The sequence below is a fragment of the Tinamus guttatus genome, unplaced genomic scaffold (assembly GCF_059628265.1).
Source record: "Tinamus guttatus ecotype Peru unplaced genomic scaffold, ASM5962826v1 Tinamus_guttatus_pri_ptg000150l, whole genome shotgun sequence".
Taxonomy (NCBI): Eukaryota; Metazoa; Chordata; class Aves; order Tinamiformes; family Tinamidae; genus Tinamus; species Tinamus guttatus.
Window position 1 is genome coordinate 16,905,342 of NW_028288684.1, and position 25,325 is coordinate 16,930,666.

General features: G+C 43.6%; 1 protein-coding gene across 1 annotated transcript; it reads left to right on the forward strand.

The window, feature by feature from the left end:
- The first annotated feature begins 12,038 nt into the window (after positions 1-12,038).
- On the forward strand, positions 12,039-23,728 carry LOC148595159 (uncharacterized). Its single transcript, XM_088522155.1, has 7 exons — positions 12,039-13,034; positions 14,039-14,169; positions 14,283-15,193; positions 15,833-15,933; positions 16,012-16,699; positions 17,472-18,268; positions 23,555-23,728. The coding sequence occupies exons 1-7, from the start codon at positions 12,039-12,041 to the stop codon at positions 23,726-23,728; spliced, it is 3,798 nt and encodes a 1,265-aa protein (XP_088378281.1).
- Positions 23,729-25,325: the final 1,597 nt, after the last annotated feature.

Below are 25,325 nucleotides of genomic sequence, written 5' to 3' on the forward strand. Positions count from 1 at the left end.
CATTGCTTTGCCTAGTTTAGTCCTAAATATCTTAAGTAACGAAATTTAGGATGCTCTCAGCATCCTAACACCTCTTTCTGACAGCTGGTCCTGATTAATGCTCATGGATTTATTCATTGGGAATGCACTTTTCTTCTGAAATTTATATTCTTCTACTTTTTTTTCCCCTTTTCTTGTAAATTTTTCGCATCTTCACTCAACACCACTGTTATCATCAGCATTTCAGATGGTTTGTCTAGCTGCAATCTGAGAAAAATATATTCAAATTTCTGCCTCACTATTGCATTACCTACCACTCACCAATCTGAAGGTTTTTCTATTATGTCAGTTTTAATTAGGTTTAAAACTCATATGGGAACATAGCAAATACCTGCAAGAAATAGTGCAGTTCAGGATGAGAGCGTAGAGCTCCTGTAGATCTCCAGGCAATATAAGAAAAAACATTTTGAATATACTTGGGAAAATGCTGTGTAAATACACAGAAAAAAAAATCTGCTCATCTGTTTCTTCATACTTCACAGAGTTCAACTGGCATTTGTGAAAAATATTGAAATGTACAGCACAGCTACACAGGAGTAAGGGATTAAGACCTCTCTTTTGCTTATCATGAATAACTTAATTGTTGGAGCAGAAATGAATGAGGCTCACAATAGTTAAGCAAAAAAAAAAAAAAAAAAGTTTGATTTCTTCCCAGTTTGGCTAGAGACCAAAACAAGAAAAGAAAAAAATCACATAGGGCCTAAAGGTGAAATGGTCAGGAGATGGCCAGGCCTGAGCCCCAAACACTGCAGCAGCTACACGACATCCACATATGTCAGTATTTAAACAGAAAGGCAGCTGGTACCTATGAGCATCGAAGGGTTGAAAGCCCAGCACTTCCCCTAGTGTTTTGCTCAAGACTTTAGTCTCCCTCACTGTTAAACTTCAGTCTGTCTATGTTTGTCACCCTTATACTTCCAGGCACTTTTTTTTTTATGTTGCTCCCCACTAAATTAAAGAACCATTCTGAACTTTGAATGCTACATCTTTTCCCCATTACTTGAATCTTTTAATCATATTTGAAAAACTCTCAGGGACTCTCATCATCTCATGGACTCTCACGGTCTCTCATGGAAGAAAAATCCTTTTGTGATCTTTTATTTTCGTAGTCGTTCACCACAAAATTGCAGAGTTGCCTGTTCCCTCCCAGCCTTACAGATTTTACTGTTTTTATCACACAGCTATTGCATTTCTTCCTCCACAGCATATGAATTCACAGTGTTCGGATGAAACCACTTCCCCAAGACACCAGCTTGCTGTGTATGATACCCTGCCTTGCTAGTTTATGCTCTGCCAGTTTTTCCACTGTACGGTTTAGAAAACTTACCCACAGTGATTTTATATTTTCTTCTAGATCATTGATAAAACATTGAATGGTATCAGGTTTAAAATCAGCCTGCAGCTGTGAGAGCTAAGATGTTTTGGGGCTGACAAGGCAGGGAGCAGCTCCGGTTGGTCCGAGATACCAGGACTGGAGACCTTCAGGGTGCCTGGGAAGACCTTGGTGAGAAAACAGCAGTACCCAATAATTCCTGCAGACAGATCTGGGGGGGAATAGGAAGGATATTTGTCACTGTATTGATTCTTGATTTAATGATATGATAGAGAATTAACTTGCCCAACTTGGCACCTGCACTGATTGCCACGTCAACTGTTTGCAAGTTTTCCCTCACTTTCAAAATAAATTGCACTTTATTTCCAGCCTAATAGTCGTAGCTTCAGCCTATAATCTTGCTGTAGCATTTACCCATTACACAAAAGTCCATTACAAGCCATTACTCAGGGAGGTGTGAAATAATCGCCACTAAATTATCTATTTTTCCCTTCTGTAGCTAAGTATGTCAACTTTGTTCTCCTTGTGTAGCTCGCACACGGGCTGTACTATTTTCTCTGGCTGTGTTTTAGTCTGTCAAGTTTGAAATTTCTAGCTTGAAATGCTGAGGCCCCGACTTGTATAACAGTACAGTATAACAGGACACTCACGTTTTGCGCTATCCGGTGTCGTCCCCAGCTTCACTGCTCATGGGAGAACTTGTTTTCATGGTCAACATCAACATTTGAAAACTGGAGGGATGAGATGGATTTGGCTTGGTTGATCTCTGTCCTCTCTCCAAAATCCATTTACCTTTATCATCTTTCATCTATAAACAGAGGAAATGGACTATAAAATAGAAATATGTATTTGTAGAGAACAACAACATAAACAATAAGACTGAAGGAACCAGAATAAAAATAAAAGGGCTACTTATGCTGATAATGTGCCTTTAACAAGAACTTTGATCTTATTATTGCAGGGCCTGAAGAGAAATGTGAGGAATTTTGACAGAGAATCCTCTGCGCAGTGGCTGTGAAGTGAAAATAATTGGTTTATAACCTCAGTTTCACACAGGCACATGGGAGTGTTGATAGTCCTTCTTCCACTGATTGATATGAAGTCTGGAAAACACTTCTACAAGAGTGATGATGTTTTCAGCACAAAGTTCGGAAGCGCCATTGAAATGTTCCTGTTGCCTGGAATGCTGGGGCCGTGTGGGCTCGGACGGCTCACGGTTAGCAGGGCACAGAGCAGGCTTTGTGTTAACTGATTGGTTTTTGGAAACTTTTTTTTTTATGGTGTTCTGATGGCAAGAAGTATCAAATCAAACAATATATTTTTCTTTATAATAGGCTCACATGATGATAGTAAAGCTGTATGTGCATTTCACGGGCAGTGGTCTGCCCTGTGAGGAGAGGCTGAGGGAGCTGGGCCTGTTCAGCCTGGAGAAGAGAAGGCTGAGAGGGGATCTGATCAGTGTCTATAAGTACCTCAAGGGATGCAGTGAGGAGGATGGTGCTGGCCTCTTTTCAGTGGTGGCCACCGACAGAACCAGGGGTAATGGCCACAAACTGAAGCATCAAAAGTTCCACAGGAACTTAAGGAAAAATTTCTTAACAGTGAGGGTGACAGAGCACTGGAACAGGCTGCCCAGAGAGGTTGTGGAGTCTCCTTCTCTGGAGATCTTCCAAACCCGCTTGGACGCAGTCCTGTGCCACGTGCTCTGGGTGACCCTGCGTGTGCAGGGGAGTTGGGCTAGATGATCTCTAGAGGTCCCTTCCAACCCTAAGCATTCTATGATTCTATGATTCTTAGCTATACAGGAGAAGAGGAGACTCTAATAAAATGCTCAATGTAAAGGTGATAGAATACCATTTAATTTTGTGGAGATTTGCTGATGTTAACCAGTCTAAGTGGGAAAAAAAAGAAAAAAAAAAGGTCCCTAGGAGCATGAGGAAGAAGCTGAATAGTTTTATAAAGAATAAATCATGCCGGCTTTGTTTTTCCCATAAAATTATATAAAACAGTTGCTGAAAGCAAAACAGTTGATGTAGGTTCTGGATTATTGCAAATCACTTCATTAAGCAGAAGGAGTGAAATACACATACACCTTCCTCCCACAACTGCCCCATGCTGTTTTATGAGACATCAGAGTTCTAATAAAATCTCTCTAAAGCTTGTTACAAACATCCCTTCCCTCCCTTTTTCCTTCTTATTTTGTTGCTTTGTTTCTTTTTCTTTTCTTCTTCCCTAAGCCCTTAAAATCTGATGTTTACCTTCAGAATTTTCTCTCTGAGGTCAGGCAATTTTGAAAGCATTCCTAAATTAAAAAAAAAAAAAAGAATACTTAAAAAATCCTTGCTTAGAGGAATGTTGTAGAAAAGGCTGCTAATTTCTTTGCCTTAGTTGGACCTGAATCTTAAACTAAAGCAACTTGCTGGTATAGAGGAGAAACTGAGATCAGCTGAGATCTTGTCTTTATTTTAAACTGTGCCTCCACCAGCAGGGTTTTCTGCTTGTCACTGAAAAGGTCCTGCCGATAAAACGTCTTTCAGATGTTTTCCTGCAGGAAGTACTTTTGTGGGCTGATATCTTAGTAAAACTCAGTAAAAAATAATGAATCACTTTGCAACAAGGCAGTTAGTTGAAGCGCACTGAGCTCAGTAGCATAAGAAGTGAAGGATACTGGGTCTGCCACGGGGCGATTATGGAAATGCTGCAGGATAACTGCAAAAATTGAATAAATTTTCTGCTATTTTAAGCAAGCTTCACTAACAAACAGGGAGGGCATGAGTTATCAGAAGAAGTAGGGAGGGTTTGCGAGAAATACTTTTTCCATTAGACTCCTTTCCTAGTACTTATTATAAGAGGTTTGGAAGAGCTTCAGATAGTCAAAATGAAGCAGTAAAGCTCATCTGCCATGGAAGCGCTGCGCTGAGCAGCAAGCATCAAAGGGGTGATTGAAGTGAGAAACTGGTTCTGGCCTCCTGGTTGGTGCACTCCACTTGGACGCTGTTCTCAGCATCGCTCTTTGAAATCCTAGGATTTCAAATCCCGAATCTGACCATTAGAGTCCTTTCTCTCTTGCCTCCTGTCACTCTGGCCCCATGGCTTCTACAGGCTGCCGCTGGCACCAACTAGAGAGGGGGTGATGAATTTCACCTTCTAGGGCATCTCATGGCCTGATAACTGGGGCAAATTTCTTGAGATGTGTGTTCAGTTCTCTTGAGGCCAGCTCAGGGGAGTTAGCTGCAGTTACCTGATAATATAAATCTGAGCCACAAGAGTTTCAGAGCACATGTACAGAGCCATCTTCTTCGCACAGGTACTAGGTGACTGTGAGACCAAAACTAAGCACTCATGGAGTTTCCAAGCTAAGCAAGGAGGTGCTGACTACAGGAGGCAACACTGGCAAGAAATCAAGTAATAATGTCCCTAGGATTTCCTGTAGATTTTACATGACTAAATTTAAATGTAGACAAGGGTCCATGAGGATCCATCCTGGGTCCGCCTAGCACTGAGAAAACTGGATTTTCTTTTAACTGGATCATTATAGTTTTTTTCAACATGCCAGGTAGTTGCATATGTAGAACCAGTTCAGATGCTAAGATATCACTAAGGAACAGTGGAAGATTCAATGCGAAGGACCCCAGAGATTCCAGGTCATTATTCTCTCTGTTGGGAAGAGTCCTAAGGAGACCAGGTACAGATAGGATATTTTGTCTATCTTTTTTTCCAAAAGGTCTTTTCCAACCATAACAATTCTATGATTCTATCATTAATTATAGTGTTAGCATGTAAACTATGTCTTCCTTAAAAGTTTGCAACTTCCACCTCTTACTATTGTGCTCCCATATATTTTGTCTTAGACAATGGGCTGTGTAGGAACAACATCAAGAGGAATAGGCCTCTAGTTGTGCATTTACACTAACTAGATGAAAATTAGCTCAGAATCAGCCATAAAGATGACAATGAATTGCCATTTGAAAAAAAAAATAGTGAAAGACCTTCTATTTCTCCAGAATTTTTCGTCATCCAATTTTACTGAAATATTTCCTCCTCCACCATGCATTATATCCAACCCGGCAGGAGTTAATAGCATTCCCCTGATATAGCAAATTAAAGTAATTCTCGCTGGTGATGACACAGCACACTCTAGAAACTTTGCTCCCACTTACATTTTTTCCCATTCTTCTAATGTGATTCACCCTCCTACATCTTTTCTTCCATTGTCTCATGAATAATTTCTCTTTATCTGCTTCAAGCAAATGTAATGCTGTATAAAAGCTGGAAATGGCTGCTTTTGAGCAGTAGTTGCTATTAATAAAACTTTCTGGTTCTAACAGTTCTCTGATCAACACATCCTGAATCTTCCATTCTGAAATGTATTGCTCAGTCTGTAAAAGCTGGAAAAGATACAAATCAGACATTCATGGTTTCATGTAACTTAGGAAGGGTCTCAGATACGGCCTCTGATTTATGCAGCCATTTGTAGTTTACATTTGTATGTCCCTTTGAGTTTGCCTGCTCTGCAATGATGTGAGTTTTGTAGCAGTAGTATGACGTTTTTCCCAGCTTTTTTCCTCAGTTTGGAATATGGAAGGAAAATCAGACAGAAAAGAAGCCAGTGGCTGCTATTGACTTCAGTGTTCGCTGCAGCAGATTTGGCATTCATTCAATTCAGCTATAGCTATCTGAGAATAAGCCATCTCATCGGAGCAAGGTGCCCAGGCCCCTTCTTATTGAAGACCAATCTTCATGAATTACAGGCCCTGGAGACAAGAGAGAGTCTGGAGAAAGGAAGACTTTCCCTGGGTGGAGGAGGGTTGGTTTAGAGGTCAATTAGGATAACTTGACATCCACAAGTCCATGGGCCCAGATGGGATGCACCCACAAGTGCTGAGGGACCTGGTGGATATAATTACTAAGCCACTCTCAATCATCTTCGAAAGGACATGGAGAACAGGGCAGGTGTGTAAGGACTGGAAGGAAAACAAAGCCACTCGTCTTCAGAAAGGGCAAGCAGTGGGACCCAGGCAACTCATTCAGAGGGAACTTGTCAGACTGGAGAATTGGATGGAAAGGAACCTCATAAAGTTCAACAAAGGCAAGTGCAGGGTCCTGCACCTGGGGAGGAATAACCTCAGGCACCAGTACAGATTAGGGGTTGACTTGCTGGAAAGCAGCTCTGTGAAGAAAGACCTGGGAGTTCTGCTGGACTATGGACTGACCATGAATCAGCAATGCACCCTTGTGGCTAAGAAGGCCAATGGGATCCTGGGCTGCCATTAAGAGGAGTGTTCCCAGCGGATAGAAGGAGGTGATCCTGCCCCTCTACTCAGTCCTAACAAGGCCACATCTGGAGCTCTGGGCTCCCCAGGACAGGACAGACATGGGGTTACTGAAGTTAGCCCGTTGGAAGGCTACTAAGATGACTGAACAGAACAACTCACATATGAGAAAAGGTTGAGAGAACTGGGCCTGTTCAGTCTAGAGAAGGCTAAGTGAGGGAGTCTTCTCAACGTAGATAAGTATCTCAAGGAAGGGGGTAAGAGAGGATGGGGTCAGACTATTTTCAGTGGTGCCCAGCGATAGGACAAGAGACAATGAGCACAAACTGAAACACAGGAAGCTCCATCTGAACATGAGGAAAACTTCTTTCCTGTGAGGGTGACTGAGCACTGGAACAGGTTGCCCCGTTGGAGTCTCAAAGATCTTCACAACCCACCTGGACGTGGCCCTGTGCCACGTGCTCTAGGTGTCCCTGCTTGAACGAGGTGATTGAACTGGATGATGCCCAGAGGTCCCTTCCAACCTCAACCATTCTCTGATTCTGTGAAAATAATTTAGTGAAAGTTACCTAGTGAGATAATTTCTGAACTATTTCCTTCTGATGAGTCATAGAATCATAGAATCATAGAATGCTTAGGGTTGGAAGGGACCTCTAGAGATCACCTAGTCCAACCCCCCCTGCATACGCAGGGTCACCTAGAGCACGTGGCACAGGACTGCATCCAGGTGGGTTTTGAAGATCTCCAGAGAAGGAGACTCCACAACCTCTCTGGGCAGCCTGTTCCAGTGATCTGTCACCCTCACTGTTAAGAAATTTTTCCTTAAGTTCCTATGGAATTTTTGGTGTTTCAGTTTCCGGCCATTTCCTCTAGTCCTATCAGTGGCCACCACTGAAAAGAGACCCTTGAGGTATTCATATACACTGATTAGATCCCCTCTCAGCCTTCTCTTCTCCAGGCTGAACAGGCCCATCTCCCTCAGCCTCTCCTCGCAGGGCAGATGTTCCAGGCCCCTGAACGTCCTTGTGGCCCTGCGCTGGACTCTCTCCAGCAGCTCCACATCCCTCTTGTACTGTGGAGCCCAGAACTGGACACAATACTCCAGATGTGGCCTCACCAGGGCTGAGTAGAGGGGCAGGATCACCTCCCTCGACCTGCTGGAGACGCTCTTCTTAATGCACCCCAGGATCCCATTGGCCTTCTTGGCCACAAGAGCACACTGCTGCCTCATGGTCAACTTGTCATCCACCATGACACCCAGGTCTTTCTCCGCAGAGCTGCTCTCCAGAAGGTTGGTCCCCAGCCTGTACTGGTGTCTGGGGTTATTCCTCCCCAGGTGCAGAACCTTGCACTTGGCCTTGTTGAATTTCATGAGGTTTTTCACCTCCCGGTTGTCCAGTCTGTCCAGGTCCCTCTGGATGGCAGCGCAGCCCTCTGGGGTATCGGCTACTCCTCCCAGTTTCGTGTCATCAGCAAACTTGCTGAGGGAGCACTCCGTGCCTTCATCCAGGTCATTGATGAATAAATTGAACAGGACTGGACCAAGGACTGACCCCTGGGGGACACTGCTAGCTACAGGTCTCCAACTAGACTCTGCACCGCTGATCACCAGTCTCTGGGCCCTGCCATCCAGCCACTTCCTAATCCACCTCACTGTCCACTCATCTATCCCACACTTCTGGAGCTTGCCCAGGAGGATGTCGTGAGGGACGGTGTCAAAAGCCTTGGTGAAGTCGAGATAGACGACATCCACCGCTCTCCCCTCATCTATCCAGCCGGTCATTTCATCATAGAAGGCTATCAGGTTAGTCAAGCAAGATTTCCCCTTGGTGAATCCATGCTGACTACTCTTGAGCACCTTCTTGTCCTCCATGTGCTTGGAGACAACGGACAGTATGAGCCATTCCATCACTTTTCCAGGGACAGAGGTGAGGCTGACTGGCCTGTAGTTGCCTGGGTCCTCCTTCTTGCCTTTTTTGAAGACTGGCGTGACATTGGCCTTCTTCCAGTCTTCTGGCACCTCCCCCGTTCTCAAGGATCTTTCAAAGATGATGGAGAGTGGCTTAGCTATGACATCTGCCAGCTCACGCAGCACTCTGGGGTGCATCCCATCAGGGCTCATGGATTTGTGGGTATCGAGGTTCCTTAGGTGCTCTCTGACCCAATCTTCCTCTACCCAGGGCAAGTCTTCCTCTCTCCAGGCTTCTTCTCTTGTCCCTAGGGCCTGGGGCTCTAATGGGCTGCCCTTGGTAAACACCGAAGCAAAGAAGGCATTGAGCAACTCTGCTTTTTCCGTGTTATTTGTAACCAGGGTGCCCATCCCGTCCGCCAGCAGACCCACGTTTTCCCTGATTTTTCTTTTGCTGTTAATGTATTTGAAGAAATTTTTTTTTGTTATTTTTAACGTCCCTTGCCAGCTTGCCTTCCAGACGTGCCTTAGCTTTCCTTGCCGCATCTCTGCATTCCCTGACTACGTTCCTGTATTTCTCCCAGGGGGCCTGTCCTTTTTTTCCACATTCTGTATACTGCTGCCTTCTGCTTGAGCATTGCCACAAGCTCCCGGCTCATCCACGCAGGTCGCCTGCCCCCTCTGCCTCCCTTCCTACACACAGGGATGCACTGTTGCTGGACGTGGAGGAAGTGCCGCTTGAAAACTAACCAGCTCTCTTGGGCCCCCCTTCCTTCTAGAGCACTAGCCCATGGGATTCTACCGAGGAGGTCTCTGAAGAGGCTAAAGTTGGCCCTCCTGAAGTCCATCGTCGCAAGGCTACTTACAGCCCTGCCTCCTCCTCGTTGAATCCTGAACTCCACCAACTCATGGTCACTGCAGCCGAGGCTACCCCCCACCTTAACATCTCCTACTAGGCCCTCCCTATTTGATAGCACGAGGTCCAGTAGCCCACCTCTCCTCGTCGGCTCCTCCACAACCTGCGTCAAAAAGTTATCGTCGACGCTCTGCAGGAACCTCCAGGACTGCTTGTGCCTGGCTGTGTTGTCCTTCCAGTTGATGTCGGGGTAGTTGAAGTCCCCCATGAGAACCAGGGCCTGTGACCGTGAGGCAATATCCAGCTGCCTATAGAAGGCCTCATCAACCTCCTCGTCTTGGTCAGGTGGCCTGTAGCAGACACCCACCACAGTGTCTCCCACATTAGCCTGCCCTCTAATCCTTACCCACAAGTTCTCAACTCGCTCATCCTCCACTCCCAGGTTGAGCTCCGTGCATTCCAGTTGCTCTCTCACATAAAGAGCAACTCCACCACCTCACCTTCCCAGCCTGTCCTTCCTAAAGAGCACATAGGTAATGATTTCTCATTGTGAGCACTAACTACCTGTGCTTTTAAGAAAGCAGTCTTATCTAAACTACGTTCTAGTTCTGAAGTGCTCCAACTTGATGCATCTATTTCTTTGTCTCAGCCTTTTTCATCAGACCTACACCTTGGTGAATCTGAACATCTCAGTGATATAGTACTGATGACACTGCAGCATTTTGATGTAAAACCCTAATATATAAAAAACTTTTATTTTAATATTGAACAGTCATTTCCATTGGGATATTGACCTCACTCATTTTTTAAATCTATCTTATGCTTTAAAGACCTGTTGTAAAGCAGCTGCAGATTTAACCTTTAGACTTCACCTGAGCGGGGGGGGGGGGTTGGAAAATGACATTAGTCACAATGAGGTTATTAGTGCAAATGAAGTGTTTCATGATAGATTAAATGCCAAATGGCAGCTCCGTAATAAACAGGCTGCTGCTGTTGCTCTGTTTCTGTCCAGTTTCCTGAAGAGTTATAGTCAGAGTGAGTAAGACAAGTTAGAAATATGACTCGTAGGAGAAGTCAAAAGAAGAGCTGAGAACTACAGACTGTCACTAACTTTAAATAGATGAGCCAGCATGGACTGTAAAGTCAACACGTTACCCTAGGGACTTGTGAATGGTACAAAACTCTTTTATGTTTAGGCAAATGAATCTCAACCAAAATATGAAGCTCTCCTGATTTAGAGGAATGATAGACCACAACAGATCTGAAGAACAATTTTCTGTCCCCAAAAAAGCAGACACATAGTTACAGATGAATATAAAGTAATATCTCAAGCATATAGGGAGAATATTATAAAGTGAAAATGAAGAATGACTTACAATAAAGGATTATAAAGGCCAGGGGAAAAAAAAAAGGCTGTATAAACAGATTAGATGAAGAGAAAGAGGACAAAATTATAAATCCATTATTTAACTAAAGTGTTGGGGCCTTAGCACTTTTACAGGAATACGAGGAGCTGAAGTGATGAGAACTGAGGAGCTGAAGTGATGAGAACCGAGGAGCTGAGGCGGTGAGAACCGGGAACTGAAGCGATGGGAACCAAGGCCACCCGGAGAAGATAACGCTCGTTAGCAACTTTTTAATGAACTAGGCCGGCCATAACCAGATAAGCATCCGGGAGGACCAGCAATAGAGCATCGGAAAGGAATGTCAGCCAGCTGCAAGCTAGTTATGCATGGACACTATAGTTTAACCAATGAGAATGCTGTTGCTTAGCGCGTGTGTACGCTTACAGGTGATAGAATTGTATAAAGCTACACCGTAGAGAATAGTAAACGAATTGAACCTGCTTCACATTGAAGTGTCGTTCATTCCGTCTCGCGGGGTGGGCCTCGGCATCTGGTGACCCCGACGTGATACGACCGTGGGTAGAGTGGAGCCGAGAACGCGAGGGATCCTGCAGCCAGCGGAGAAGTAGCTGGGCGCCCGGGAGAGGTGGATCGTGGCCACGGCTGACCTAGTGAGTCAGGACTGACCTGGTGAGTCAGGGGCAGGATGGGGATTGCTGCATCAGCAACTAGGATGGAAATTACTGCATCAGCAACGGAGCGTGCTATTATAGAAAGTTTGTTAAAGCTCGCTCAAAAGACTGAAACTGAGATCTCAAAAGACGATTTAATTGACTTGCTGCTGTTTTGTAAGCAGAAAAAACTCATAGAAGAAACTTCTCAGGTATATAAGATCGAGTCCTGGGAACGAGTGGGAAAAGAACTGTGGGATGGTGTGCAAGTAGGTTCAAAGGAAGCTCGGCGACTTGCGAAAATATATCGTCCCGTGCGGCTAATGCTTGAACAATTGCACGGGGAGGCTCAAGTCGCTGCTGCTTTGCGAGAGGCACTCGGCGGAGAAAAGGGGGAGGAGAGTGGCTCAGGAGACTCCGAGTGGACTGAAATTATTGAACCGAATCCATACGAGGAAATGGACAATAAGGAAAAAGGGATTTCATCTCGACAGGCGTGTCCAGTAACTCTAGCTGAACGTGAAGTATGGGGGGGAGTGGATGAGTATCTTCCACCGTGGGAGGGGGAGGAACGACCACCCCCGGAACGACCACTCCCCACAGCGCCCGAAATGGACGTGGATCCGATTAAAGTACCGATCCCGAATGGGTCGGATGACGATGACAGTACCATCCAAGGAATGCGACGAGAACTTCGGGAGCAAACAGAGAGAATGACGGAGTTATTGGAACAGATGCGGCGCTTAGATTGTGGGTCCAGGGCAAGGGATGTGAAGGCAGCATATAAGGCTGCCCATAAGGCTATCGTAGAGGGGTTGGAGAATGTGGATAAACAACTGGGGCAATGGGAGGCGCGAAAAGGTACTTCTAGCTCTAAGGTGAATGAAGAGGTTATGAAACGACAAAAGGAGTGGGTACTGCAGAAGGTTAAAGAAGGGAGTATGACAATTGACGAAGCAAAAAATTATCTACAGGCAAAATTTGGTATGGAGGGTTACATTTTGGGTGGAGAGATTGAGGAGTTATGGAAGGCTCAAAAGAAAGGGGAAGCAGCTGGAGGGAGCGATCCAGATGAAGAAGGGTTGTTGTCGTGGTTCCGAGCCACTGTATGTGGAAGTGATAGTGCGGGAAAAAGTAAGGATGTGGCGCCACCTATTGATCCAACTTTTAACGCGGGAGCGCGGTATAAGGGGTTGATAGAGAATGCTCGGTTACAGGGGGACTTTATATTAACTCCAATAGCAGCCCCCGTAGTAATGGGAGCCCAGGGCCCCAAGTGGGAGCCTTTAGATTGGAAATTGGTGCGAGATTTACAAAAAACAGTGATGCAATATGGACATGATAATAAGCTTGTTCGAAACCAAGTCTCTGCTTTGTTTAAATATTCGAGTATGGTTCCTGCAGACAGCAGGGCTATAATGGAACTTCTGCTTTCCTCTACTACCTATATGCTCTGGCTAGCAAAGTGGCAAGAAAGGTTAGAAGAAAAGCAATTGGAAAATCTAAATCGTAGTATGGATGATCCGTTAAGGGTCGCCACTCTCGACCAACTGATGGGAAATGGGCGTTATCGGGCAGTTGAGGCCCAAGCAGCGCTTCACCCTAGAGTATTACAACAATCAAAAAATGCAGCTTTAGCAACCTTTCTTGCCCTGCCACAGATTGGAACACCTCAATTGCCATATACTAAAATAATGCAAAAGCCAGACGAGCCTTTTTTCGGTTTTGTCGACCGGCTGAAGGATGCCCTGGATATGGCACCTAATGTGCCTCCAGAGATGAAAGCAATATTGGCTAAGGAATTGGCAATACAAAACGCAAATCGATCCTGTAAACAACTGTTGGCTACTCTGCCACCAGGGGCCTCGATTATTCAAATGATAGAAGTATGTTCCCGAGCACCACTGGTCGAAGAAGAGCAGAAGGCTAAAATACATGCCGTGGCTTTGGCTACAGCACTCAAGGAGGGGAGAATATCTGGAAAGGGGGATAAAGGATTTCATGGAGTGTGTTTTCAATGTGGCCTACCAGGACATGTGAAAAGAAGGTGTCCTAACAAATTTAGAGTTGAAGGTGTGGGCCCGAAAGGATTTAATGGGAACTGTGCTAAATGTCAAAAGTTTGGGCATAAGGCAGCAGAATGTCGGTCACGATGTTATAAGAACGGTACACAGTTGCAGGGAAACGGGAGCTGCCGCGTTGTGAGGGACGCGGCGAACAAATATCCCCGAACGATGGCTGCCTCTGCGAGCTCTCCTCCGCAACTTGCGGAAGTGCAGGAGTCGATTTGGCCGTGGCAAAATCCACAGTAATTAGAGATTCTGATGTGCACATATTGGAATCTACGTGCACTGGTCCCCTGGGGAAGGGCCTATCCGCTTTGGTGATTGGCCGTTCCTCAGCTTCAAAAATGGGTATTTTTGTTCTACCAGGGTGTATTGATGCTGATTACTCTGGAAATATTGGCATAATGGTTAAAATTTTCAATCCTCCTGTTACTATTCCAGCACTGAGCAGGATAGCCCAATTGATACCTTTTCGAGCTCTAGTTCCTAATCCTGGACAGGCCCAGCGTGGAAACAAAGGCTTTGGATCTTCTGGACCCCCCCAGGTTGCCTTTTGTGAAAAAATAACTACTCAGCGTCCGACAAGACTCGTGAGTATGGTGGGACCGGATGGTGTTCGTCTTACTGATGTTGCCATGATGATTGATACAGGTTCAGATATCACTATCGTTCCCAAGTTTGCATGGCCACCTCAGTGGGATCTGCAAGAAATTGATGCTCCTGTGACAGGTATCGGAGGGCAATCTCCTACGCAGGTTAGTCGATGCTTTGTAACCATCATGGATAAAGAGGGAAACAGAGCCATGATAAAACCTTATGTGATGTGTACATCATTGTGGCTGTTGGGAAGGGATGTTCTGGCCCAGTGGGGAGTCATCTTGCAGACACCTTTTCCCTAGCGGCCATTGGGGGCAGCTTCCGCCCCACCTTAAAGTTAACATGGACCACGAAGGACCCTGTGTGGGTGGACCAGTGGCCGCTGCCAGAGGAGAAGCTGCATTACCTAAAGGAACTAGTTAAAGAACAATTAGACCAAGGTCATATTAAGCCGTCAACAAGTCCTTGGAACACCCCTATTTTCACCATTAAGAAAAAATCAGGAAAGTGGAGATTGTTACATGATCTCCGAGCTGTTAACGCATGCATGGCAAACATGGGAGCATTACAGCCAGGGTTGCCTTCACCTGTTATGCTCCCACAAGCATGGCATTTGTTAGTAATTGATCTGAAAGATTGTTTCTTTACAATACCCCTCGACCCGGAAGACAGTGACAAATTTGCCTTTACGGTTCCTACGATTAATAGGGAAGGCCCATCGGAACGATATCAGTGGGTAGTTCTTCCACAGGGAATGAAAAATTCGCCAACCATCTGTCAATGGTTTGTGAATTTGGCCCTGAAACCGTGGAGGAAAAATCACCCAGATTTAATTACGTATCATTATATGGATGACATCCTAGTAGCAAGCCCTGAAGTTTTACCAGCTACGCACGAAGAGGAATTAATTACTTGTTTAAAGGAATTTGGTTTGGTCGTTGCCCCTGAGAAAGTGCAAAGGCAAGCTCCTTGGAATTATTTGGGTATGGTTATCACAGAGGCTAGAATTAGACCCCAAAAGTTTAAATTGCAGACAAAAATTGACACTGTTAACTGTGTGCAAAAATTAGTGGGAGACATTCAGTGGATCAGAAATTTTTGTGGTATTACCAATGAGGAAATGGAGCCGTTGTTTCAACTGCTCAGAGGAGCTAAAGAGCCTGCGGAAAAGCGGAGCTTAACTCCACAGGCTGCCACAGCCTTAGAACGAATTGAGGGGAAGATAGCCGGAACAGCTGCCTATAGATTACAGGAAGGGTTACCAATATCTTTGGTGGTTTATAATCGGAAAAGGGAGGTAGCAGTAATCATTGCCCAGATAAATGAGAAGGGGATCTTGTTTATACTCGAATGGGTTTTTCTTCCAAGTCACCTACGACGCACCTTAACTCAGAGGCATGAGGCAATTGGAATGGGAGTTTTGAAAGCCCGGCAGCGTTTACGAACAATTGCCGGTAGGGAGCCTGACAGTATTATTCTGCCTCTAAAGGCTCTGGAGATAGTCGAAGAATGGTGCTTGAACAGCGTAGAATTTGCCTTAGCCATTCAGGGAATTAAAGTGGACAATCACTATCCTAAGCATCCTCTCTTCCACACCTCTTTGGAGCTGGAAGAGCGAGAAATCCGGAGCTCAAGACCATTGTCAAACGCGATTACTGTATTCACGGATGCTAGTAGCAAAACTGGAAAGTATGGGTATGCTTTCCGGGAGTCAAATCTCTGGAAAACACACATTCGGAAAGAGACTGCATCCGTGCAGGTCCTAGAACTAAAAGCTGTAGTTTGGGCATTTTTAACCTTTCACGATCGGCCCATGAATATAGTCATCGATTCCTTGTATGTGGTAGGCATTGTTCAACGAATTCATAGGGCAATTATAGGGCACGTAAACAACCATAGTCTTCAAGCCTTGTTTGTTCAGCTTTGGAACATCATACAACAGAGGAGGTATGCTTTTTGGGTATCACATATCCGTAGCCACACTGCACTCCCTGGTCCTTTAACAGAAGGCAATGCGGTCATAGATAGTGCTGTGTCAGCAGCAGGTATTCCTTGCTCGGTGGAACAGCAGGCATCATCTTCTCATTCATTTTTTCATCAGTCTGCTCGAGCGTTACAACGCGAATTTAAAATTTCCCGAGCAACAGCTCGTGCTATTATTGCTGCTTGTCCTGATTGTGCACGCTTGACCCCTTTACAGGAAATGGGTACTAACCCGAGGGGATTACAACCAAGACAGATATGGCAGTCAGATGTAACGGAGTTTGCACCTTTTGGGCACCTCAAGTATTTACATGTTACTGTGGATACCTGTTCAAAGGCTTTATGGGCCACCCCAGCCACTTCTGCAAATGCCAAGTCAGCCTGTAAACATTGGGCTCAGGCAATTGCTGTTTTAGGAAAGCCTGACATTATAAAGACGGATAATGCACCTGCGTATAAGAGTAACACCTGTGCAACCTTTTTCCAGCAATGGGGAATAATCCATCAGACGGGTATCCCTTATAATTCTGGTGGTCAGGCCATTATCGAGCGTCACCATAAAAATTTAAAACAATTATTGTTTGCTTTGAAAAAAGAGGGGGAGAAGAGTCCCTACGAGTTAATCAGTAAAGCATGTTATGTTTTAAATTGGCTTAACCCTCGAAATGATGATAGTATACCTATTTTCACCCATTTTTCTAAAAACCCAGCTGATCTTTCAGGAAAGAAGGTGCAGGTAGAAGTTTTCTGGCCGCAGAAACAGATCTGGGAAGGTCCAGTCGAGTTAATTACGTGGGGACGGGGTTATGCTTGTGTACTTGCAGGAGATGGAGCGACCTGGGTACCAGCCAAGTGGGTACGACCGTGGTTGCGGAACAGACAGGAACAATCAATGGACCAGGATGTCAGAATGGACCAGGTTCAGCTGTTTGGTAATCATCTTGATAACAGTGACAGGAATAGTGCAGGGGAAATGGCAGACAGAAATTCAGCAGAGGGAGAACATTTGGGTCACCATAGCTAATCAGACAGGCCAAAGTGCCTTCTGTCTTAGCTTGGAACGTCCAGGAGACCCTTTTCGTACTTGTTTGATAGGTGTCCCTGTTTGGCAACCTCAAGAATTCAATGGGTACGTAGCTAATTTTGCTGTGCTTAATGATACTCTATTAAATACTACTATGTGCTCTTACCGATCAAAGCGAACGGCAGAACAGTTAGACGGGTGCTGGCAATGTGAAATCATTAAAAGTCTGAATGGCACTCTGACTTCCCCGCCGGAGGAATTAGACTTGTTGGGAAGTCTGAATGCCACAAATACCACCCGAAACGGTGGATGGGTTAGTTTTGAACTGCATAGCAAAGGTGCACTTGAAGAAAGTACATCGCAATGGACAACAGTTAACTCGGGGCTGAAAATTAATGATGTTTATCTTCACACATATACCCAATGTAAATTAACGAGCTTCTCTGCAAAACGGCTACCACCAGGAGTGTTTTTAATATGCGGAGACCGGGCATGGAACGGAGTACCGTCCAGTCCACAAGGAGGTCCATGTTATCTGGGGAGACTGAGTTTGTTTCACCCTAATATATCTCAAGTGATGACCTTTGTATCCAAAAGGAAGAAACGATCGATACATGAGTTAGATTGTACAAAAGTTGGGGATCCAAGATTTTGGTCAAGGGTCAAAACTATCTTCGTGTCCCTGCTTATCCCAGGGAGCACTGCCGCACGAGCAATGACTTCCTTGAAACAGCTAGCATGCTGGACAAGGAATGAATTAAATTTAACATCAGACATTTTAGATCAGCTATCGCAAGATGTAGCTAGTGTAAATCATGTAGTATTGCAGAATAGAGCCGCAGTAGATTTTCTGCTTTTAGCACATGGGCATGGGTGTGAGGATTTTGAAGGTATGTGTTGTTTAAACTTATCCGATCATTCAGAGTCTATCCATAAAAAGATTGCACTCTTGAAAGAAGGGCTGCACAAGTTGAAGGAAGAAAGTTGGGGATTAGAAGATTGGCTCAGATCGTTAGGCTTAGGACCATGGGTTACAGAAATGTTGTACCACTTGTGCGTGATCGGGATGGTTATACTCGTGCTTGTGATTATGTTACCTTGCTTTTGCCAATGCTTGCAACGCTTGATGCATAATACCGCTAATTCTGTTTTTGAAAAAAGAGGGGGAAATGTTGGGGCCTTAGCACTTTTACAGGAATACGAGGAGCTGAAGTGATGAGAACTGAGGAGCTGAAGTGATGAGAACCGAGGAGCTGAGGCGGTGAGAACCGGGAACTGAAGCGATGGGAACCAAGGCCACCCGGAGAAGATAACGCTCGTTAGCAACTTTTTAATGAACTAGGCCGGCCATAACCAGATAAGCATCCGGGAGGACCAGCAATAGAGCATCGGAAAGGAATGTCAGCCAGCTGCAAGCTAGTTATGCATGGACACTATAGTTTAACCAATGAGAATGCTGTTGCTTAGCGCGTGTGTACGCTTACAGGTGATAGAATTGTATAAAGCTACACCGTAGAGAATAGTAAACGAATTGAACCTGCTTCACATTGAAGTGTCGTTCATTCCGTCTCGCGGGGTGGGCCTCGGCACTAAAGAGTTAAGCAAATGCAAAAAGAAACAGTTAAACATGAAATATTCAAAAACTGGTTTGCTACAGTTTTCCCCAAAAGAGTGAACTGTAGATTGATCCCTAACACACTTAAAATCAGCAAAATGGAGTTTTGAACAGAGTCCAAACTACTAAAGCAACAGGTCAAAGGGTACTGAGACAGGTTAAACATATTAAAGTCATCAGTGAAATTAATTTGTCAGACAAATTTTTCTGGCAGAGTTCACCGCTTGTGGATTGCTGAGGCAATTGCTGAATCTTTGCCAGTTATCTTTAAAAAATCATGGAGGACAGACAAGGACTGGAGAAAAGCAAACATTCTATTTTTCTTTAAAAAGAGAAAGAAAGGAAAAAAAAAGAGGATGTGGGGAATAATGGCCCAGTCATCCTTATTTCAAATCCCAAAGGACCTAGAACAAATGATTAAGCAATAAATTTGTAAACCTCTGAGAAGATAGAGACAGTACAGATTTGTCAAGAACAGTTTGTGTCAAAACAAGTTAATCCTCTTTTGGACAATATAATTGGCCTAATGAATAAGAAGAAATCCACTACTGTTAAATATTTTATCTTTAGAAAGCTTTTTGGCAGTCTCTATTGCAAAGGATATTATAGCCCAGTTTATGTTATCATAGGATGGGTACACCCAGTAACGAGAGCTCAGCATCAAACCTGAAATATTTTCAAGTACGATTTTTCCCATAGTATTAATCATTTTTGTTAATGGTCTAAGGAGTTCTTTCTTTTAACTCCTTAGGAACTCCTCAGTACCGGCCAGTGTCTCTTTCAGTAACAGAATTTTAATTCCTAGTTCTTTTAATGAGAAAAAATGGTCTGAAAACAACAACACAAAATTACATTAAAAAACATTCGGGGAAGTATATGGACAAATAGGAAATAAACAAAAAAAAACATACAAGAATTGGGAAGGTGGCGAGACAGCAGGACTGAAGAGAAGGACTGGAGAAGCACAAAAGATCTAAATTAATGGAGTAGTAGACATGACAGTTTTACAAAGTGCTCTCCTAGGATGCCATACACAAGGTCGGGCAGCTGATCAGTCTTTTTCTTGTTAGAGAAAATAAAATACGTCAAGAACAGCAGTAATTTTCATACAACTATGAGGCATGTAATAAGGAGATATGGTCTTCCCGCAAAAAAGCCCCACTTAGTGCAGGTCTTGTGGCTGAGCTAAACTGGTGCCATGTATCTCATATAGCACAAGCCGCAGTGCTATATGTTGCTATATGCATTCAGGGCTTAAGCCTTCATAAGCGGATAACTGTACTAAGCAGTACTGGTAATCTGTCACCCAAAGTCTGTTAAGGCAATACGAAGAGTGAGGGGGTGGAATCCACCCAATCAGGCTTAGGTATCTGCATGTGCAGAGTCATATGAGACTGCTTTTATACGGCAGGGAGAGAAGCGGGCTCTGTTAGAATGGGATATCCCATACCCAGGCAGATGACTAAAACAGGCCAGAGAAGCTGACCTGAAAGGCTATTTCTCTCCTTACATTGTAAATGGAACATAAGGTATCTGGCTGAAGACCTAGGTTTGTTAAGATAAACCTTGCTGACCTGATTTCAGCAGGCTCTGGCATGGTTGGAAGCAAAAGCTGCATGACACATTTTTAGTCACTACTGCCTTCTGTTAGGCCTAGTGTGAATAAGCCATTATTTAGTACTTACTCATTATTATTAAAGCACAATCAATCCTTTGGGGAGGCTGCATCTGTAAACAAATGACTAACAGCCTGTATTTTTTACCTTCAGTTCATTCCTGTTTTCCTACATGCCTGAGGCTGTAATCAATTTCTGTAATAGTGTTTTGCTTTTTTATTCTCTTTTTTTTTCTTTTTTTTTTTTTTAATGTAAAGGCACTTGTTCAGTCAACATGGCTTTTCCAGTTCCTGCTTCACTGGAACTCAAAGGACTACTGACACTTCATAGAAGACTATGGGCAATGGTTAGCCTAGAAACACTCCCATCTCCCTTCCTTCTTCCCTTCTGCTTTTCTGCAGTCTTTTCATGCAGTCAGGTGTAGGCTTCTGCCCATTCCTCTCTTTTTAAATGTGGGGATAGATTTATCTCTGAAAGCAGACATGCCTTTGACAGCAATAGAGAGGAAAACTCATCAGCTCTTCACAAACGGTGTCAGCAAAGCAGGGGCTGCAAGTAGACTCACCTCTTTGCCCATGTTGTCCACAAAACTGGTGTAGTGAAGAAGCCTAGGTTAATAAAACCCCAACTTAGCCTATATTTCCCTGTGCTGGGGCTTGGGATGTCAGGTAAACCAGCACTGTGCTGCTCGGAAGGTTTTGCTAACTTCATCGCTCCACTGGTCAATCCTCTCTATTCTGTGTTCAGCTCTGCTCTGGGTTCTCACGGCCCTGTGTGCCCGGGGACTTGCTGGTTTCTGTCTTTCCCAGGTTGGGTATCTCTGCACTGCCTTGCATTTCAAAGGGTAAACAAAAACCCTTATGTTTAACTGGGGAGAGCCACCAACCTGTTTCCAGGGAGTCAAATCCACTTGGGTAGGAAATGTATTTTGCATCTGAAGTTGAATTTACAATTTGTGTTGCCAGATTTCAAATACTGAATCTACAAACAGAACAAGCTACTGAAGATATCATAAAAAGTATTTAGCTGGTTTTGGTAAGGAATTCCGTGCTGGTACAAAGTAGCTGCTATTTTCAGTTCCTCTAGCAGCAGTGAAGGCACCAGCAGTGACCAACAGTTTAGGAAAAGAGGAAAATAGAAATTTTTCTTTGGTCATTTGTCATTTCATAGCAATTAGCGTATATTATCATTATTTTTGTAATGCAAGTGTTGGCATGTTGCCACTATTCACATATGGTTGCTAACAATTCAATATGTGGCAGAGTCCAGATTACTTTGCCAAATAGCCTTTACTAACATATAGGGTGAATCTGGTCATTCTGAGAACTGGGTATTAACAAAGCACAGATGAGATAGATAGATACATCTTTTTAATGGGAAGGAATCAAGAAGATTTAAGCAAAAGAAGCCTATCCCTGCGTTAAATGCAAGTATGGCCTAAAATGGCCTCCTCCTTGAATGTATTGCTGTATTTCAGGGAGACTGAGCGCATCCTGCAATGTCTCTGGGCCCAAGCACCTAACATCCTTCTAAGGAAAAGGCAGTTCACATTTTCTTTTTCTTTTTCAGAAGAGTAAGGATATAAGCATGTAACAGCTTAGTGAGTAAAACTAGAACAGGAGCGATTTCTATTTTTTAACACCTGTTCTTAGAAAAACTCATTTTATAGTGAATAAACTTTTCACTGCAGGGGGAAAGAAGTAAAAATAAATAAAAATCACATTAGCTTGGATCTAGACTCCTGACTCAAATGAGCACTTTTATTTTATTTTATTTTATTTTATTTTATTTTATTTTATTTTATTTTATTTTATTTTATTTTATATTGTTTTATTTCATTTGTATTGAACAGTCTTTTCAATTCTCCCATCAGGATTTAAGAGATTTTAGGCACTGTTTTTTTTCCCAGATCCTATCTCACATTTACTTGCAAGTACCTGACATTATTGAACTAAGGGAATCATCTTATTTTGTGTTCACACGTTGAAAAGAAATTAACATCAGTTATAATTTGCTCTGCAACTTCTTATATGGGAAAGAAACTTCTTATACGGGTTATTTCAGAAATAATCAATTTAAAACAGGACAAACTGTTTTTGAGCGCAGCAGAAAGTCTGCAATAACTAACTGATGTGAGGGCCTTTCTGTCTTGCCACACCAATGAACAAGCAGCAGAGCCAACATCTCTGGTCACCCACTGTAGGGACCCTTGATTCACCGCAGGTATTCCGGTATTCTTATCTACCTGTTGGGAGAAGAACCATATCCAGCAACAACCACCGTTTTCCCTTCTGAACCTTTGCAGTATTTCAAATCTGCTTTCTCGTGTGAGGCTGATCTCTTTCTTCATTAAAATGAACTCCTCCTCCTGGAAGAAAGAGCGCTGCATCTGAGAGACAGCTCTTTGGACTAGTTCCAGATTTTCTTCCCTGTGATACATGATGATGCAAAACCATTCACAGGGGAGATCCCCCTGTTGAATGCCCTTTATCTTGTTATCAACTATTCTGAGCTACTGAGAACTCATTGCATTAGATTTTTGAGACCTAATTTCATTTTTTTTTCAGTCCAGTGGAATAGGTTGCCTCACTGTTACAAATTACTTGGCACTCTACTCCAACATTTTCATGAAATTTGCATCCCTCCAAGCAGTTTTCCGTTGATAGTCTCTTGTCTGCTTTCTCCAGACTGATTATTCCAGTAGAGATCCATTTCACCCCTGGATAGTTTGCACAAATGATTGCACTGGTCCAATTCCTCTACATGGTTCTCTGCAAGTACATAGACAAATACAGCACATGTAGTCACAACAAGTTTATCGTGAAATTTTCCCCATTTTCCCTTCTACACAAGGGCTGAAATTTATTCTTTCTATGGGAATAAAGCTTAAAAAATCAGACCCATCCTTAGCTATGCATACAAGCTCTATCATCTGGCTACTATAGCAGAAATGCACAGAGCTTCCTCTGTCTGTCCCTGGATGGGTGATTTATTTTGCACCTTCTAAGATATGACTGGAGAATTTTAACTGCACTTTCTTTGCAGAATTTGTGAGTCCTTGTAAGCCTTGCACATGACTTTTCATCCATCTACATATTTATTTGACAGAATATTTGGGAGAAGAAGAGAAAAAGAACCAAGATAACTTTGACTTACTTACTGTAAAATTTCTGAGGCATTTAATCGAGGAAAGATAGCGAGCTTCTTTGTACCCGTGTTTTTGCAGGTATGGACCTGCTATCAGCAGATGAATGGTGTTTTCATTGTTCAAGCTGAACCATTCAAAAGGAGCTTTACAGAAGAAATTGGTCCACACTTAAAAGCAGAGCAGAAAAAAAAGGATGGAAAAGGGCAACAAAGTAAAGAACTGTCAGTGGCAGCAGTGGGACATACAGAGTAGAAATGATGATTTAATTAAATATCTGGTTACAGCCCAGCCAACCTTGACCTGTGCATGACTGTGGTGTAGGCATAAGAGGTTAAATAAAATACTGGCACTCCCAAGACAGGGCTAGTGTTTTAGTAGCACGTTGGGTACTCGAGGAATCATTGTAACCTCTGTCCTATGCTTGAATCTCATCCTCTAAATCCTATGCGTTTATTTAGTTAAGCGGGAAGTGACCTCTGGAGATCTTGTAGACCACAAAGCAAGGCCAGTTCAGGCAAATTCCAGAGGACATGTCATGTTTTGGGTATCTTCAAGGACAGAAACTGTAGGAGCTTCTGTTTCAATGTTGACCATCCTCATGGTGATTTTTTTTCTTTTATTTAGCTGGAATTTCCCATGTATCAACTTACATCAGTTGCTTCTCATGTTAATGCAGTGCATCTCTTAAAAGCATTCGGATAGGTAGTCACTCAACTCCTGTTAGGTACTTGAAGATGGCAGCATTCCCTCCCACCTGCCCCCTCAATTTCCACTTTTAAGGATAAGCAAACCCAGCTCCCTTAGCCATTTTTAATACCATGTGCTCCTGTTCCCTAACCAAACCGTTTGCCTCAGGTGAACTCACTCCAGCACGCCAATGTCTTTTAAGGAGACAAAAGCTGGGTGCAGTGCTCCAAATCTAGTCTCACAGTTACTGTCCCGCCTCAGAACAGTGCACCTACAAACAAGGATCCTATTGAGAACCAGCACTCTAGCTTACAAAATTGATGAGAGGGAAACCACAGCAGGGGCTTGTAAAGCTGACCTTGCTCCTTGCAGATTCATGAGATTTGGTTTGCAGTCCCCACATGCTCCTCCTTGGCATTGCAAAGCAAGTCCCACAGCCCAGGGGAGCAACCCCCTCCGTCTGTGAGGGGATCCTGGCAGAGCGGCTCCTGCTGGCTCTGCGGTGGCTTTCACACCTGGACCATGGCCTGATGGCTCTTGTGCAGCAGTCCTGGGAGCCGCCGGGTGCTCTGTTCCCACTGGGGGTCACTCCGTTCCTGTGCCCTTACAGGGACCATGGACCTTCAACCACAAAACCTGGCACTATTGTACGTCCTCGTCATGCTCTAGAGGACGTGCTCATCAAAATAATCCCCTGAATTCTGAGAACTTTGCTCCTTGGAGAAAAATCCTTACCAAGTTCTCCTATGGAAATGAAATATATATATATATATATATATATATATATATATATATATATATTTTACTATAGCTCCAAAATAAAATTTCATAACACATAGGAAATTATTTAAACAAGCAAGCAAACCTTTACTTCTACAAACCTTTTCAATGGAGTTACAGTACAAGGAAAATGCTGAAATCTAATAATGTATTTTTCATGCTATTACCTTTCCCACTGTTAAGAATCTTACCTGTTAGGAAAGAAAATGATGTTGAAACAAGTATTTCATCACATTGGTAGAATTTTTTATTGAAAATTTTTCAAACATCTTTTCCCTAGAATATACAAGATTTAAATATTTTTCCTTCTCTAAGTCCCAGAGCTCTTTTCAGACAGATTTTCCCAAAGATCCTTGTATCTAGATCTTCTTTTGGACCTGCC